Source organism: Rousettus aegyptiacus, unplaced genomic scaffold (assembly GCF_014176215.1).
Source record: "Rousettus aegyptiacus isolate mRouAeg1 unplaced genomic scaffold, mRouAeg1.p scaffold_m13_p_7, whole genome shotgun sequence".
Taxonomy (NCBI): Eukaryota; Metazoa; Chordata; class Mammalia; order Chiroptera; family Pteropodidae; genus Rousettus; species Rousettus aegyptiacus.
Window position 1 is genome coordinate 56,513,069 of NW_023416310.1, and position 18,034 is coordinate 56,531,102.

Below are 18,034 nucleotides of genomic sequence, written 5' to 3' on the forward strand. Positions count from 1 at the left end.
ATTAACTTCATTGTCAGAAACAGACCCCACCACTTACAATGGTGCTGCTGCCTTCCGGATATTGAGAATTGAGCCCTCAGACTCCTGTGGGGTCCCCTTCTTTCCATCCAGTGTCACGGGTAATAAGAGGTAGGCATTTGGCTAAAGCAGCTTATTTATTCAGGGTAAATTTACAGGTGTCTAAAGGTTTTTAAAGTCTTCTCAACAGAGGCATAACTGAATGATGAAACTAGTCTTTGTTTGTTTGTTTGTTTGTTTGTTTTACAGGGCCGAAGCTTCAGAGACCTCAGGGACTTTTTTCAGTACTCACAGAAACTTCCTGCACCCTGGTGATGGCACATAGGGACTGTTTTCTTGCTCTAAGTCTGAATGACTGCCAAGAAGGAAGGCAGAGGTAGAGCAGTTGGATCTCTGGCTCTCCCCATAGTTTCTAATCTCAGAGCTTATTAATCTTTCTGAGCCCAAGGACAAAGCTACCTTGAACAAATGGTTTTGAGTCATGAATGAAAAATCTTGCTTTTTCTATAATGAGAAAGAATCGAGAGAAGAACAGGTAAGCAAACACTTCCATTTTGAAAAAATGGTGTTCGTTCCATGCATTTCATTAATAGTAATGAGACAGCATATATGAAGAGAACTTGGAACTTTATGTTTAAGAAAATATTTAGGAAAAACCCACATTAAAGTTCTCTTTGTTCTATTAGAAGCTTCTGTTCACCTCTGGATCAGTTGCCTTTCCTGAGAGCTTATTTTCTAAATGGGTTATGTGATTTGGGTTTGGATTTGCTTGGGTGGGAGGAGAACCTCAATGAGGAATTCTTCCAAAAATTTGTATTTCATCAATTGGGATTATTTATCTTACTGGCCTTTTATCTGTCAAACATTGCTTTGGCCTGATTATCCTCAGGAATCTTGGTTCACTGTGATCTGTCTTTGTGCATGCCTGGCAGCTAACCCCATGTTCCTTACCTTTCCCACTACCTTGCTCAGAAATGGTCTGAAATGGAACCTATAGGATTCAGTGGCTAGAGCTGGGACACAGCCTTTGCCTTGGGACTTCAGGAATGTTTTCTCCACTGTACTAAGACAGGTGAACTGTTTTTCCAGAGGGAAGTCTTTGGACACTGGAGGGGACTGAGCTGGAGAGGGAAAGGAAGGATGAAATGAATCCAGAGTACACAGACTGCTGGAGGAAGTTGTTCATGATGAATCACCAAATATTTGGGGGAATATACTTTGTGCCTAGTACTATGTGAATGAATATGGGAAATATTAAAGAAGTGTAAAAGAAGGTCCCTACACTCAACCCAGCAGAATCTGATTGGAGAGATAGGCCTTTGCATAGGAACTTATGCTACATACAGGAGGGCTATGGGACTTCAGAGAAGCAAGAAACCATTGTAGCCCCAGTTGGTAAGACAGGCCACCTTGAGGAGATGGAACTGATCTTGAAGGGAATAGAGAACTCAGAGAAGTAGGAGCCGGGTTTGTATTCTGGAGGAAAACCACATAACTCAAGGGATGGAGGTGAGAGGAACTGCGGGAAGTGTGTTCATTGGATTAAGATGGGAAATACTAGTGCTTAGGCACCATGAAGCCAGTTATGGAGGAGTTGGCTCAGGTATGGTGTGTTTGGTGTCCATTCTTGTGTCCCAGGCATAAAGAAATCAAAGTTTAAGAACTATTAATTGGCAAAAATGTATAGGAGGGATTAGAGTAATGAGATAATTAGGATTCCAGGGCCTTAACATAAGCAATGATTCCTTTATTAGTTATTTTCCTTTGATTAGTTTTTAAATATTTTATTTTACAGAAAATGATATATTCTCATCGTTCAAATCCCAAAAGTACAAAGGGTGTACACATAGTGAAAAAAAATTACCTTCTACCTTTGTCCGTTAGCCATCCAGTTTTCCTGTTGGAGGCAACGTTACTACTTCTTGGGTATAATTATGGAAATAATCTCTCAGAGACAAGCAAACATGTTTATGTTTCATTAAAAAAAAAAAAAAACAAATGGTAAAATAGTTTACATACTTTGCCCTTTGCTTTCCCACACAGTATATCATGAGACTGTTTCATATTGTCCATAAAACATTTTTTTATTCTTTATGGCTATATAGGATCTCATTGAGTGGATATACTTTCATTCGTTTAATTAGTTCATTAGTAGACATTTAGGGTTTTTCTGCCCTTTTGTGATTACAAACAGCGGCACTATGAATGACACTGTAAGCATTTTATTTTGCACATAGATGAGTATATCTGTTAGATGAATCCTAGAATGCAATTGTAGGCCCAAAATGTGCAGAGCAGGTGTGATGTTGTCAGGTGTTGTCAAGCGATAGAAGTGGTAACAATTTACTCTCTAACGTGCTACAAAACTTAACACTCTAGCCAACACAGTGTGTTATCAAACTTTTGGTCTTTGATAATATACTAAGTGAAAAATATTATCTCAGAGTAATTTTATTTGATATTTGTCTTATCAAGAGTAAGGTTAAGCATTTTTTCATATGTTTAAGAACTATTTGCGTTTCCTTTTGTGTAAACTGTCCATATCTATGCCCGTTTTTCAACTGGGTTATTTTTTTTCCTTACTGATTTGTAGGACTTTTTTTTTTTTAATATAATAAGAAAATTAGCCCTGTATCGGTGATAGGAGTTGCAAAAAGTTGGTCAGATGGGTTTTTTTATAAAGCTCTACTAAGGGAAAGATTTGGCTGAGCAGAAAGGCCAAGAGTGAGGAACCACTCTCCAAACTTTACTTACTCAGAGCCCTGAGACCTTTAACAGAGCCAGGAAATCTCTGTAAGATTTTTTGAGATAACATTAAGCTTTTTTCAGTTGTTCTTAAAACCAGATTAAACAGAAGTGTACCCTTATAGTATTCCTGTGGTTAACTTCTCAGGTCTTCCATTTTGTGTGTGTGATACTAGGAAAAGGTGTGACATTTGGGCTGTTGCCTTTGGAGACTGGCATGTGCCTGGGAGATTGACTCTGATTTGTCTTACAGGTTGAAAATATGTCTGCTGGGTACTCTTCACCTTATGGCAAGGACAGCGGTGCTCTTCTGGCTTTCAGAGGAATTCCTGTACGTGTTGCCCGCACCTTAGTATCTCCTGCCATTGCAGGCTTGTGTTGCATGCTGCCATGTGGTGCTAGGAACCATGACACAGGATGGCATAGACCCTGCCCTCCGAGAGCTCATTCTCAGGGGAAAGGGTGTGGGGCACAAACAAGCAAACAGCCTCTATCTATTAAGATGATTGCTGTAGTGAAGCAGAATATGAAGTGCAGCAGGAATACTAGAGGCACACCACAGTCTTAATTGAATTATGTGAATTTTTGTTTGTTTACTGTTCAAGGAGGACATAGGATGTGATCCCCACATCGCCCAACTTCTACATCATAGTTGGAGTTCTCCAGGTGCCCCTCTTTAAGATGGGCTTTAATCAACCCATCCAGGTAGAATAGATCCTTCTGAACTCCAGTTTCAAGGACATTCAGTACAGTGGTGGGACATGTTTGTGTTTATGGGGGACGTGGATTCTACTCTCAGACTAAAGATCACTGCTCCTACAGATCTCAGAGTTGAAGAACCACAGCATCCTCCAGGCCCTGACAACAGAAGCTAATGGATGGGTGCCAGGTGGTAAGGTCCCCTTCAGGGCCCTTGGAGCATGGGCGGAGCCCAAGTCAGAGCTCCCAGTAGAGCTCTGGCAGCTGTGCAAAATGGGTATCTGAGGCAACAAGACCCAAGGCAGGTAGATAAGGCTGGGGCTGGCAGTGATCCAGACACCTAGATCTCAGAGGGGCTCCTTTTCTCGCTTTTGCAGTTATGAGCACAGAGGTGCTCAGAGCCCAAGAAGAATGGGAAGCTGTGGACAACATCCAACCAGAGACAGGTAACTGCAAGAATGGCACTATCTCCTTACAACAAGCTGCTAGTATGACACCATCCACATGTGAGGCTAATGTTTCCCTGACTCTGGGATTAGGAGTGTTCTGATTTCAGCTGTGTGACGTAGAATAAAATTTCTCTTTCAGATCCAAAGATGGTGACAGTCTGAAGGAAATGGGAGTAAATGCCATGGGGAAAGGGCTGCCATCCACCCAGTCCTGAGAGAAGACAGGGAGGACATTGGTCAGGGTCGGCTTCTGTAGAGTGATGAGGTTAGGCAGAAGGATGGAGGCAGGCAGCCAGGGCCCCTGCATAAGGATGAGTAGGTTGTTTACTGTACAAAGAAATCCCTAAAAGTGAGAACTGAAGCCATCTGCTGGAAGCCCCTGAGGGCTTGGTAATAATCTCACATCCCTTTCTGAGAGTGGTGGGAAAGCAGAACTAGGACTCATATCTATCCTGAGCCCCGCTTGAGCTCCTGGAAAAATGTTCCAGTGGACTGTATCAGCTATCACCTGTATTGCTAACTGATAAGTTAATTCCCTATGGACTGTCACAAAGGATGGAGAGGGTATGAGAAAGGGCAAAGTAGAAATTCGGAAAGACCACTAGGCAAACCCATGGCATCCTCCTACATGGGTGCCTACTCTAGGCAATGACTTGCCCCCTCACAGATGAGTGGAATTTAAGGAGCCCCTTAGGGCCAGGTCTGTCCATACTCACTGCAGAGGTCAGTCAAGCAAACTTTTGAAAAGCCTGGTCTGAAAAGGGCGTTTGCCCAGCAGGTGATGCCAGTTCCTTGAAAGAGGATTGGTCGTAGTTTAGGGTGTCTGATGGTTACAGCTGGAAGCCAGTTCTGCTTGGAAGTGAGAAATGAAAAGGCCCTCGAGAAATGTTTGCTGACACAGTAACTACTGTTAATCCCAGGGTGTCTTCCTTCTTGCCACAGGGAACCAAGCCAGCTCAGACCAGTCTGTGCAGCTAATCTCCTTCAGTGAGGCGCTGCAGCATTTCCAGACTGTGGACCTCTCCTCCTTCAAGGTATGACAATAGGAAGGTTTGAGATCTCAAGCAAAGCACCTTCCCAGGAACCAGGTTTCTATCCCACCAGGGAAGGGCACTGGGCAAGCAAGATGGAAGCTTCCAGTTGAGGGCTCTATCTCACCTAAGAAATCTTGGGGCACAGAGTCATATGTAGTCAAAGACCCATGTGTTTGTGCAGGGCCCTGGTGGCCTTTCTGGGACTGTGCCCTACAGTTCTTGAAGCCCTATCATGTAGTCGTCTATGTAGCTGCTCTCTGCTCTTCTTTCTTAGGGATGGAAGGTCTGGAATCAAATGCTAAGTAGTTCTTTGGGGAAGCAAGGCAACCTTCCAGAGAGCAGAGCAATTCATGGCTAATTTGGGAATATCTTCCATTCCCTCAAGGTGCCAGAAGCTATCTGGGAATTTCAAAAATATGTAGGACTGGAAAAAAATAAATAAATATTGCAGAGAATAAACGCTAGTACCCTATTTGGGGCAGTATTAAGTTTCGAGGAATGTGATTTCACATCTTACACCTAAAACCTGGCTCAAGAGAGGCTGAAAAGACAGGAATCAGGTTGCCAGAAGCTACCCAAATCAGTATATTCTAAGACCTTGGGCAATGGCCTTGAGCAGTAAGAAGTCAGTATGGACGGGAGGCTCTAGCTACCCCACACAGCTGTCTAGCCCCCAAAAAGTCTCCATTAAACTTCCATCCCCACTGTCTTTCTTATCCTGGAAGTTGAGAGTGCTGCTAGCCTTTATAAATTACGTCCTTTACAGAAAGACAGACAGACATACGAAGGCTGCGTAGCAGCAGCCCTTCTGGGAAACCTGGTCTGGCATTTGTCAGACCACAAGGGGCAGTCCCCACACTCAGCCATCTCTAATCTCCTAGGCTCTCAGTGGAATAGGTAATAATGGAAAAGCCCGAGGGACCAAATATAGATAGGTGATGGATAATGCCTATGCTTGGGGACATCTTTCTCTTTACAAAAAACCTAGGAACTAGAAGAGCCTGCCTCCATAGATTCCACAGATGCTTCACAGCTTCCGCCCCCTTTTCCTTGCCCAGAGACCAGCCACTTAACTTGGGCAACTACTTTCTGTAAGAACAGTACCTGTACTGAGCCTGATCGTAAGTTCATTAAAGCAGGTGAACCCAGCATTCATTACCTGCATTTTTCTCCCAAGAAAAGAATCCAGCCCACAATTCGAAGAACTGGACTTGCTGCCCTCCGGCACTGCCTCTTCGGACCTCCAAAGCTTCACCGGGGACTCCGTGAAGAAAGGGACTTGGTCCTGACCATTGCTCAGTGTGAGTGCATGGTTGCCGGCACAAAGCAAGCACTGCGTATGAGGTCAGGCAGAGAGCACTGTTCACCCACCCTGTTACTAAGACTAACCCAAGGGTCTTGCATTTCCCATGTTGGGATAGGGAGTAGGAGCTGAGGGGTAAAATTATGGGGGAACAGGATGTCTTAAACACAGTCTGGATCTACCTTCACTGTACCATTCTCTAAGAGGCACTCAGTCCTCCCCTGAAGGGCAATCCAATAGAGAGCATGGTGTGTTTTGGGGCAGGTGGCCTGGATAGCCAAGACCCAGTGCATGGCCGAGTACTCCAGACCATCTACAAGAAGCTGACCGGCTCCAAGTTTGACTGTGCCCTCTACGGAGATCACTGGGAAGATCTGGGCTTTCAAGGTAAGAGGAATGGTTCTTCTTTCCCTGGACCTGATTCCATGGTAAGAGTGCCCAGATTCTCCTCTTTCTGTCATGCCAGAGCTATGAGACAGGATATCTGAGGAAAGGCATTTCAGGAAGAGAGAGTGGAGCATGTGCAAAGGCCCTGAAGTGAAGCATGCTTAACTCTTAGAAATAGTATAGCTGAGGTGGAGAAGAGAGCAAAAGGAAAACAGTTCATTTGTGGCCTTGCAGGCCATTGTAAAGCATTTACTCTAAGTGAGATGGAAAGCATTGGAGTGATGTGATTTGGAATCTAGTTTTTCTTTTTCCTCTTTTCCATTAATATGGATGAAAATTTTTTTATGTTTTATTTTTTGAGTGAAAATGATTACACTTGGTTTTGAATTGTGCTCTTTTTCAAAATTATATCAAGTTATATTTGTGTAGAATAATAAAATATTTTAATATAAAAAGGAAACTTCATATATCCATAATTGATAGTCTGTTGGTATGGACAATGTGCTTTAAGTCCCTTTACCTTCCCTCAGCTATATTATAATTGTCTTAAATATTTCCTCTATGTATATTGAAAATCACATGAGTGTTAGGATTTTTGTTTCAACCACTAAGCAATTTTTAAAGCTCAAGAGAAACAAAGTCTGTTGTGTTTACCCATGCATTTGCTCTTTCCATTGTTATGTCTTCCTTTCTGATATTCCAAGTTTCCTTCTTTCATCATTTTCTTCTGTTTTAAGAAATTCCTTTAGCTGTTTTCTAAGGTAGGTCTAGTGGTGATAAATTCTCTTAGTTTTCCTTTGTCTGAGAATGGCTTCATTCCCCTTTTATTTCTGATAGGTAATTTCTCTGGGTATACGATTCCCGGTTGGCAGTTCTTTTCTTTCAGCACTTGAAAAATATGCTATTTCCTTTCGGCCTCCATTGTTTCTTAGGAGAAAGCTGCTGTCATTTGAATTATTTCTCCCTGACAGTCACAGAGTTGTCTCTCTGTCTCTCTGTCTGTCTGTCTGTCTGTCTCTCATTCTCTCTCTCTCTTTCTCCCCCTCTTTCCCTCTTTCTGCTTTTAAGATTTTTTTTGGGGGGGGCAGGGGGATCATTTTATAGCTCATAGATTTCCAAGGCGCTGTACATTTTGTTTTATCTCAGTTGTTCAGATTGAGTCATTTATATTGTTCCATCTTCAAGTTCACTGATTTCTTTCCTGTTCTGCTATTGAGCCCTTCCAGTGAGTTTTTAATTTTAGTTAATATGTTTTTTAGTTCTAAAGTTTTTATTTGGTTCCTTATATCTGACATTTCTCTACCGAGACTTTATGTTTCTTTATTTTTTCTAAGTTTTTTGGTAATGGCTTATCAAAGACATTATCATGATGACAAATTGTTGCAACAAATTACCACAAGTTGAGTGGCTATAACAACACAAATTTATTATCTTCTAGTTCTATCATTCAGAAGTCTGAACTAGGTCTCACTGGGGTAAGATCAAGGTGGCAACAGGGCTGCATTCTTTTATGGAGGCTCTAGGACAGGATCAGTTTACTTACTTTTTTCACCTTCTGGAGGCTCCCTGCATTTCTCCTCCTCCTTAGCATCTTTCTGAGCCTGATTCTGTTTTCACATCTCTTTCTGACTCTCTGTTTCTGCCACTCTCTTTCAATTTTTATATGGGGTCCGCTCAGATAATCCAGGATAATTTTCCTATCTGCTTATTAATAACCTTAATTCTACCTGCAATCTTAATTCCCCCTTGGCATGCAACATTATGTAGTCATATGTTTTGGGAAAATCTTTGGAGAGGCCATTATTCTGCCTCCAACAGCTATTTTAAAATCCCTATCAGATAATTTCAATCTCGGTGTTGTCAGTGTTGCTATGTAGTAATTATCTTTTCTTATTCAAATTGACTTTCCTAGTACTTGGTGCAACAGTGACTGCCCAGGACATTTTGGAAATTACGCAATGACATTCTGGATCTTTTTAAAATCTTTTACTTAGCAAGCCTCCTCTAACATTGAGCCATCGGAGGAAGGGGAAGGTCACCCTATTACTGCCAGGTGGGGGTTGAAAACCTGGTATCCTACTTGACCTCCACTACTACCGCTGGCTGGGAGGGGCAGGGATGCCTCGTTACTGTTCTCATGTAGCCTCCACTGACAACCACTTTACCTTTACTGACACCACTAGAGATGACGGCCTTCTTATCACCAGAAAGGGAAAACAGTCCCAGCCCCCTACTTTTCTGACTTCTCTGACTTCCCTGACAGAGCCAAGGGGTACCTTATGACACTCAAGTGAAGTATAGCTTCTCCATTTGGCCTGTAACCAAGTTGTTGAAGCTCACAGGAGCAGGGATTTCATTACGTATTGTTACCTGTCACTCTCAGTTTCCTTACGGTTTCTGTTATAGGAGCAAATCCAGCAACAGACCTGAGAGGAGCAGGCTTCCTTGCCCTCCTGCATCTGTTGTACCTGGTGATGGACTCCAAAACCTTGCTGATGGCCCAGGAGATTTTCCGTCTGTCCCGTCACCATATCCAGGTGGGGCTTTGGTGGGAAGCCAGCAAAGAGGGCAGTGGAGCTAGGACCTGGGTACAGGGCTCTTCTGAGTGGCTAGGCGGGCCTCACGGGTATATAATCTGTAATGGCTGAAGTCTCTCAGGACAGCTGAGGCAAGTCAGGAATGGTCTTCCCCTGTCAGCACTGGAATCTGAGCTCCACTACTTATTAGCGTGTGTCTCAAGCATTGCCTCAACTCCTAAGGGCCTTGGTTTCCTCATCTATAGAATGGAAATTGTGGAAACTTGAAGCTGGATAGTTGGGAAAATTCATTGAGATTGTGTACACAAGCATCAGCTACAACTGTGGTGTTAGTGTTTCCCCTCACCACCCTCTCTGAGGAGGTCCCTGGCCCTAAAGGAGGAGAGTCAGCCTTCGTGTCACCCAAAGGGGAAGATGTGCCTCCGAGGGTCATGACATAGATTTACCGCTAGGCCAGAAGTGGCTTCTGTAGCCCTCAGTCTCTGGCCAGGCCTGCTCTCTGGGGTTGGCTTCGGTGGTTTTCCCAGGTAGTAAATGGTGGTAGTCCCTCCATTTTAGAAAACAAATTTGCCTGTCTCTTGACATTCATCTATCCCAGGTTCATGAGACCTGGAATCCATTCACTAAACAAATATTTATTCAGCATTCCCTGTGGTGCTTATTGTTCGGGGTACTTGAGATACATCAGTGAGCAAAACAAAGATCCTTCTAGCAGAGAAGACAAGACAGTAAGCATAATAGATATATAAATTATAGACTATGTTAGAAAGTGATAAGTGCTAAGGTAAAAGAACAAGTGGGGTAGGGTTAGGAAAATGTGGGGAGGGAGTTACAGTATTTATGGGTTGGGTCAAGGTAGCTCTCATGAGAGGGTGAGACTTAAACAAGGCCTTGAAGAGATAAAGATGTTAGCCAAGCTAATATCTGGGGGACGAGCATTCCATGCAGAGGGAGCAGCTACAGCACAGGTCCTGACAAGGACCTGTTTCTGGCAGGGAAGCCAGCTGGTGTACGAGGAGGATAGGAGGGCAGTAGGAAAAGAGGTCATAGAGTAATAGGACCAGATGGCATAGTGTCTGGTAGGCTACAATAAGGACTTTTGATTTTACTCCGAGTGAAATGATGGTTTTCAGCAGCCTGGAGTATGTGATCCAGCTTGAAATTTTTAAATGGATCCTACCAGCCACCAGGTTGAGAATAGTCTAGGGTTTTATTATCAAGTTAGAGATGATGGTGGTTTGGAGCAGGGTGTTTTCAGAGGAGATGGTATGATGAAGTGGTCAGATGCCGGATGTAGACTCTTGAGTATATGGGCTTAGGAGAGTAGAGCCAACATATTTTTCTAATGGGTTAGATATGGGTATAAGAAGGAGGAATCTATGATGATTTTTAGTCTGAGCAACTGGAAAGAGAATGGCCATCAAATGCAGTGGAAAGGAAAGAGCAAATTGAAGGATTCTGCTTGTCACATAAATGTTAGATTGAGGTTATGCATTTTTGGTCAGAACACAGAAATGATGTGCCCTTCTCTGTGCCTCATACCCAGAGCAGGTAATGTCAACATGGTGTGGCTAACCTTGAACAGTGGTTACGTGGTTATGGTGATGTCTGTTGGTTTCTCCACTGTAAAGTTACTATTTCTCCCTTTGCAATTAATAACTATCCTAAAGAAGATACTTTGAAACTATGTAAATATCCTGTTCCTTCTCAAACTTTGTTCCAATGGTGCTTTTCTGTTTTCCTCCTTCTTCCTACATTTATTAATTCTGTGAGAATTAATAAATTTTGTAAGAAAGAATAATCTGTTCTCTTGTTTTTATTTTTTAAGTTTTTATATCTGTATGGACTCATGGATATTTATTTTATTCTATGAGTTATAACCCAACACTATCATTATTTACTTTGTTGCTCAAATTGTTCCATCTTTGGCTATTTTAAGAATTCTTTCAGGGTGGCACTTGTGCCCTTTCAACATGCCCTATGCATTTTTTTGAGCACTTTTTAACTTTGTAAACACCATAAGATGATCTAGGCTCATTTTTATTTTTTAGCCCTGGACTCAACCACCTCTCTAAGGAGCTCTTGTTCCTTTAATTGGAGAATGATATTTAGAAACCAGGATCTGAGCACTCAGTGTTCTCACTGCTATTAGGATCTCACTGTGTCTAGGCCCTGTCAGTGGCCAGAACTTGTCATATATGCATATGTCACCGGTTCACTCCCAACTCTGATAGGAAGAGGTCTCAGTAGCCCTTCACAGAGAACAGGAAGGAGGGTGTGCTTTGATACTGCCTGAGAGGAGCCTGAGAATGAGTGGCTGTAGGTCCGATCTACAGCGTTTTCATCAGGTCTTTTTACCTTAGAGGGTTGGAGTTGGGCAAGCCTGAGTTGCAAAAACAGACTGTTGCAATAACAGTGGTGTTAGCCATGTTATATCCTTAATTCTCAGGACCTCAATTTCTTCCTCTGTAACATGCGAACACCATTCAACCCTATAGAATCACACTAAGTTGAAGATAAACTATGTAAAGAGCCAAGCACATTAGTTATTCAGTGAGTGTTAGTTATCAAAGTAACTTTTGATTTCTATAAGTAAAAATACATTTTATGTATCTTATATATAATACATCTTATATAAAATACATTTTATGTTTTTTAAATCAGTTAAATACATATTTGTGTGTGCTGTGCACACACACATACACACACACATTAATACAGTAGATCTCTTGAATCCAAAACTTCTTGAGTACAAAACAAATAATCTCATAGTTCCTGCCACCTGGGCAGTTTTTCATTTCTAACATTTACTGAATATCTCTATCTTTGGGGGGAAAACACTCATTAAATCTTAAGGCTTCACATATGCCTATCTATTCTAGGAAGCACTGGAGGAGGCAAGAATGGGATTTGATGAGTGTCTGGTCTTGAGATATATCAGGACTCCACAGGTTGAGACTAGGCATATTCTGTGGTCATTATGATTCAGGGTAGTATGTCTGGGTCAAGTTCAAGAACTGTACCAGTTAGCTTAAGTAACAATGCAGTTTCTTGAAGAAACACTGCTTTGTTGTAATTGACTCCCAGAGGTTGAGAACTAGTTCAGCAATCACTGATCCGGCCCTCATTTTAGAGATTGGGAAATGGAGACCCAGAGAGGAGAAATGGCTTGCCTAAGGTCTTGCAGCTAATGATTTCCTATAAATCATCTCCGATCTCAGTTTCTCCCTTTTTGTGATTTATGAAGACCTGTAAGACCTTCCTGAAGAAATATGCAAGCCAGGGTAGAGGGTTATTGCCAACTCAGAATCCCTCATCTGTTTTCAAGAACAGGCTTGAAGGAAGTGAGGGCACAAACCATGCAAATACCTGAGGAAGGAGTGTCCCAGGCAGAAGGAACAGCAAGATGAGGAAATTACAGGGGACTTGATCTTTGACCACTTTGACCAATCTGTTTCTTATCCCTTCAACTGCTGGCCTTGGTGGAATTTACTGGAGATTTATATTTACTTCACAATATGAATGTCAGAAAATATGAAGGAAGAGTAGCTTAGTAAAATAAGAGGGCTGATGTAGGTATCAGGAAGCTAGATGCTAGTTTCATCTGCAGTATTATTATTTATTTAGCTATGATCTGAGGCAAGTCTCTGGGCCTCAGTTTGCTCTTTCATGAAATAAGGAGTTTGGCCTAAATAATTCTAGTATCTCTTCCAGCTTTATAAATCCTTGAAGTATTAGTAATTTCAAGGTTTTAAAGTAAAACATGAACTCAAATGCTTATGAATCTTGAACACACAGTTTTCCAGGAGGCACGTATGAGATCAAAGTAATAGTTGGGGGACACAGTCTTGCCAGCAGCCAGCCCTGTTTCTCTCTAAAGAAGAGAGCTAAAGTTTCAGGTATCTGTTGTACATCCTGCTAAAGAGAAATTGGCCAAAAACTACAACCTCTAGAGGGACCCCAGGATGCCCATGAACCCTGGCAGGGTAGAACCACTTAGCCCACGCTGTCCTGAGGAGTGCTGCAGCCAAGAGAGGCAGGCTACATGAGGCTAACTGCTGGCAGGCACGGAAGTGCCTTATACTAATATTTACTCATGTACAACAATTTGTATAGCTTTCCATGCAGTTTCCATCCATTATTTCATTCCATCAACATGACAAGCCTGCAAAGAGGTAGGGCAGAGATGATCCTTATAAATCTCCTTTATACAGTGAAGGAATGAAAGGATCAGAGAGGTAAAGTGTTTCTGTGCAAAGCTGGGTGGCTAGTTAAGTGATGCCAGGCCTGGGACCCACATCTCCTGACAGCTAGCTAGTGGCAGGCTCTTTACAAGCAACACACTTCAGAGTCTCCTGGGGGCATGTGGATGCTCAGGACTGTCCCCTGAACAACTGAACTGAAATCTCTAGAGGTGGGGCCATGTTAGCAGCAGCCACCAAAGACAATCTGGTCTTCCTGCTTCAGTATTTGGAGGTATTTAAGCCCAAATATGAGGCCTGAAGAGAAATGAAATTTTAAATGAAAACTCAAAAATGTCCAGATCTTATTTCCTCTGCTTTTAGTCAGTTCCGTTAACACAGCCTCAGCGTAGTATTTTAGCTCAAAGGGACACTTTTCAAGTCCAAGGGAACTGCTGAAGGAAAGGAGACATTTAGATCTAAATTCTAGTTTTTTCACTGCTTTTTAATAAGTGGGCTTTATAAAAATGTTCCCAAGAGTGAATGAACACTAGGTTTAAATCCTCTGTTAATGATATTGCTACCATATTCTTGTTCCCATATTTATTTTTAGACTGAAAAAAATCAAAGGAAGGGGCCATATTATGTAGCTACATGTGATAATTAAATAGGCAATATGCGAAGATATAAATGCATTGGGGCTGACCTCAGCCGCATACACTGAGGCAAAGATAATAATTGTGAACGTTTGTTAGCACTTTTTAGGCTGACACCGTGCTTACCGTTTTGTATATGTGATCTAAATTACTCCTCAGAGCGACCCTGTGAGGTAGATATGGGATAACAGAAAATGTAAAGTATGGATAATAAAACCTATCTCATAGAGTTTCTGTAATGATTAGTGTCTGGACTGTGCCCAGCATGGCACACGAATCAGTGTCCCCAGAAACCCCCCAAGTTCTGTGATTCACTGAGAAGGCTAACGAGACTTGGCATATAGTCGTATAACTGTGATTTAGAACAGCCAAAGCAAAATCAGCTAAGGGAAGAAGTGCGGGGAACAAAATTCATAGGAAACCAGGTGCAAGCTTCCAAGAGTCCTCTCCCAGTGGAATCACACAGGACACACATAATTCATCCAGCATCAAATTGTGCAGCACGTGACATGGTGCCAACCAGGGGGCTCATTAGAGATTCAGTACCCGAGGTTTTTATTGCAGGCTGGTCATGCAGACCCCATGTGTCTAGCACATACCAAAATTCCAGAATCACTGAGGGAGAGCAGGTGTTCAGCATAAACCACATTATTTGCACAAAGGGTTTAGGCACAGTAAGTTATCCTGAGGGAATGGTGGGACTCCATAAGTCCCCAGATGCTCACCAAGGGCTAACCTTGTAAGCAGGGCGGCCGTCTCAGGCCTGTTGTGCTCACTCTTTTCTGCGCAGCACTCAAAGTTTATTTCCTTTTTACTTTCAACGAGAAGCTGAGTCTCATAGAATTTGGATTGCCTTACTAAGGACACACAGCTAGCAGGTGGCAAGGCCAACATCTAGAATCCAGGTGTCGTGTAAGACCTTGAGAAAAAGGCCCTCTACAGTTCATTGCTGTCAAATAGAACTTTCTCCAGTGGCCGAGATGTTTTAGACCTGCACTGCCCAATACAGTAGCTACTGAGCCCATGTGGCTATTGAGCACCTGAAATATTGTTAGGATGACTAGGGAGTTGAATTTTCAATTTTATTTACTTTTTAATTAAATTTAAATTGGTATGCAGCTAGTTGCTACCTTACTGGACAGCACAGGTCTACATCATAATGTAATAGAGCTTCCCTCTTCAGGCAAGAGCCCAACTTTGGCTCTTGTTTTAAACTAATAAGGAACGCATTCATCTGTGTGTCCCTGTCAGTGGGTGTCCTTGTGTATGTGCCACAGTGGAAATTAGCATATGATATTTGTAAACTCCCTGGAAAAAGCCTCTTTTCATTTGCTTGGTATTCTTTTTGTTATCAAATAGGAAGGAATTTGCTCCTCCAAAAGTAAAGCTTTGGTGTGGATCCCAGGGGGTTCTGAGGCCCATCCTGGTGAAGTGCCCCAGCTGGCCTCCATGTTGCCTCCTCTCGGGAGCTTGGCCTACACTGCCGGTTCTCAGGCTCCGTGTTGCTGAGAGGTGGGGTGTGCCAACAAGTTAAGGTGGACTTCCTGCCTACTTGCACCTTCTCTGCTTTGCGATGAAGTGCTTATGAGCAGTCAGATAACCAGAAAGGGAGTTCATTAGATAACTGGGCCTTATTTTCCTTGTGGTCATCCTAACCCCAAGGAGTGATGTGGTCCACGGGTGGCATACAGGTGAGTCTGATGAAGGCCAAGGGGAGCTAATGGGTCGGATGCTGAAGAGGCAAGAGAACTAGCATGAGTTATGCATACCAGTTTTGGAGTGAATTAACCTCTGCTGGAATCCTGGTTCCACTGCCTTAGGAAAGTTATTTAAGGTCACTGAGCTTCAGTGTCCTCATCTGTAGGATGGGAAAAAGATCACTGTGAAAATTAAGTGTAAGCATCCATAATATTGGCCGCTGCCTCTGGGCTATAGCTATTGTTGCCGCCTGCAGGTCAGGCTAGGTTGTAGAAGATGGGTAACACAAAAGGCAAGACCTGGGTTGCCACTGACCTGGTGCCACTTCCATTCCAGCAATTTCCCTTCTGTTTGATGTCTGTGAATATCACCCGCATCGCAATCCAGGCCTTAAGGGAGGAGTGTCTCTCCAGGTGAGTCCCCACACTGCTCACCCCACACTGAGTGGCCCAGCAAAGCCTGGTTCCGTCCCATCCCTGCCGCATTCTCCCCAGTTTTCATCCTCACCTGCTGGCTCCTGGGGAGCATAGGCAAAGTCCTCGTTCACCAGTCTCCCAACCCATCTCTCCTCCCCAACCCTGACCTCAGATGTGATGGCTGCCTGGGGAATGGCTTCCCTGGAGGAGTGGGGTGTCACCCAGGTGTCAACCTTTGTCCGCTGCTGAGCAGGTCACCTCCCTTGTCCTGCAGGGAGTGTAATCGGCAGCAGAAGGTGATCCCAGTGGTAAACAGCTTCTATGCTGCCACTTTCCTCCACCTCGCTCACATCTGGAGGACGCAGCAGAAGACCATCTCAGACTCAGGCTTCGTCCTCAAAGGTATGCTCTTTCTTCTGGGTAGGCCTAGCTCCTGAACTGGTGCTCTCAGGCTCAGGGACCTCAGGCTGGTTCCAGACTGGTTTGGGCTGCAGTTCCCTTCCCACCCAGCCTCTGGAGCCTGCTAGTCCCTTTCTCCGCCACCCCTCTCCTCCCTTTCTGGCATTATACCTATGGTGATATTGTTTTCTGAGTTGAAAGCCCAGTCCAGCAGTTGGGCTCTATTCAAAGTTGCAGCAGTCGTGGACAGGGTAAAGTGTAGGCTCCCTGTGGCTCTGTCTGGTTCTTTGATCTCCCTCTCTGGTGTGCTCTATATCTTAGAAGACTCCTTTACATTTGCTCCATAGGCCCTGGGTTGGGGGTACTTCCTAGAGCTGCTGAGCCCTGACTGTTCTGCATCCCAAAGCCCACTTGAGCCTTCTGTGCCCCGATGCTCTATTCCAGATGTGGAAGTGCTGGCCAAGAAGAGCCCACGGCGGCTGCTCAAGACCCTGGAGAGCTACTTGGCTGGAGTGTCAAAGGGGCAGGCCTCCTTACTGGGAGCACAGAAGTGCTATGGGCCACAGGCCCCTCACTCCAAGGATCTCACTTTCATAGGCGTGTGTGACCTGCCACCACAGTCTTCTGAAGGCACATGGCTGATCTGACCAACCCCAGGGACTGATGTAGGAAGACTTAAAGGCAGGGCGACCAGGGCTTTCAGAGGGCACACGGCCCACCCTGTCAGGAACACCCTGGCTGGGCCAAGCCCCTTCTTGCCTCAGCAGGATGTAGGAAGCTCCTGGGCCTGGTCAGGGGATCAGAGGATCCTCGTCCCCCTGAGACATCAGGTGCAGTTAGACTTGACCCCGCAGACCTGTCTCCAGAGAAGAACTTTGTTGTGACCTTAGTTGAGCTTACCAAGTTGGGTTCCAGGTCATCTCAATTGTGAGGTGGGACAGCCCCATCTGGGTGTCCCACATGTCCTCACAATGAAGGCTATTCCCAGGTAGAGACACCAGAGTTCTGACTCCTGGGCAGCAGGGCTTTCAGGGCTCTGATGGCATAGGACAGGGACCAGACATATATTATAGTAGTTAGAATCAGAAGGGAGAAGGCAGCAGTGGCAGCAGCCAACAGGGGGCAGCATGAACCAGAGCAAGATGCCCGAGGCTACATCTGCGCTGGCTTTAATCATCTACCAGGCCAGTACCAGGGCCCCTCTGGGGTTTCTGGCCTAGCACTTATTATGCTCTCTTCTCTCCCCATCCCTCCTCCCCAGTAAGATATAGATCAGGGCCTTCGGCTAGGTATCTCCATTGTTGCCCATCCTAACTGCCCACCAGCTGGACTCCCCCGTAGAGGCTGTGCAGTTCCCATCAGGGATGGTTTTCTAGCCTGGCTGAGGGAAGAAAATTCATATACCAGCAGTTTTTGAATAAAAGAATTGTTCTGAGTTAAAAGTCCCAAGTGTTTTCCTCCAAGACAAGCTTTGTACCTTCCTGGGGCCCTGTTTTTCCAGAATGGGCCACA

At 44.0% G+C, this 18,034-nt stretch overlaps 1 protein-coding gene across 3 annotated transcripts; it reads left to right on the forward strand.

Annotated features, from left to right (window-relative positions):
- The first annotated feature begins 269 nt into the window (after nucleotides 1–269).
- On the forward strand, nucleotides 270–17,390 carry ELMOD3 (ELMO domain containing 3). Of its 3 annotated transcripts, XM_036224007.1 has the most exons (12): nucleotides 270–553; nucleotides 991–1,090; nucleotides 3,017–3,094; nucleotides 3,586–3,655; nucleotides 3,840–3,908; nucleotides 4,854–4,945; nucleotides 6,123–6,246; nucleotides 6,513–6,635; nucleotides 9,042–9,172; nucleotides 16,044–16,120; nucleotides 16,398–16,525; nucleotides 16,967–17,390. In XM_036224007.1, exons 3-12 carry the CDS (start codon nucleotides 3,026–3,028, stop codon nucleotides 17,167–17,169), a joined length of 1,086 nt encoding a protein of 361 aa, XP_036079900.1. In that variant the 5' UTR covers nucleotides 270–553; nucleotides 991–1,090; nucleotides 3,017–3,025; the 3' UTR covers nucleotides 17,170–17,390. The 3 variants fall into 3 exon arrangements, with proteins under 3 accessions (XP_036079900.1, XP_015992337.1, XP_015992370.1); XM_016136851.2 differs by lacking the exon at nucleotides 991–1,090; XM_016136884.2 differs by lacking the exons at nucleotides 270–553; nucleotides 991–1,090; nucleotides 3,586–3,655.
- Nucleotides 17,391–18,034: the final 644 nt, after the last annotated feature.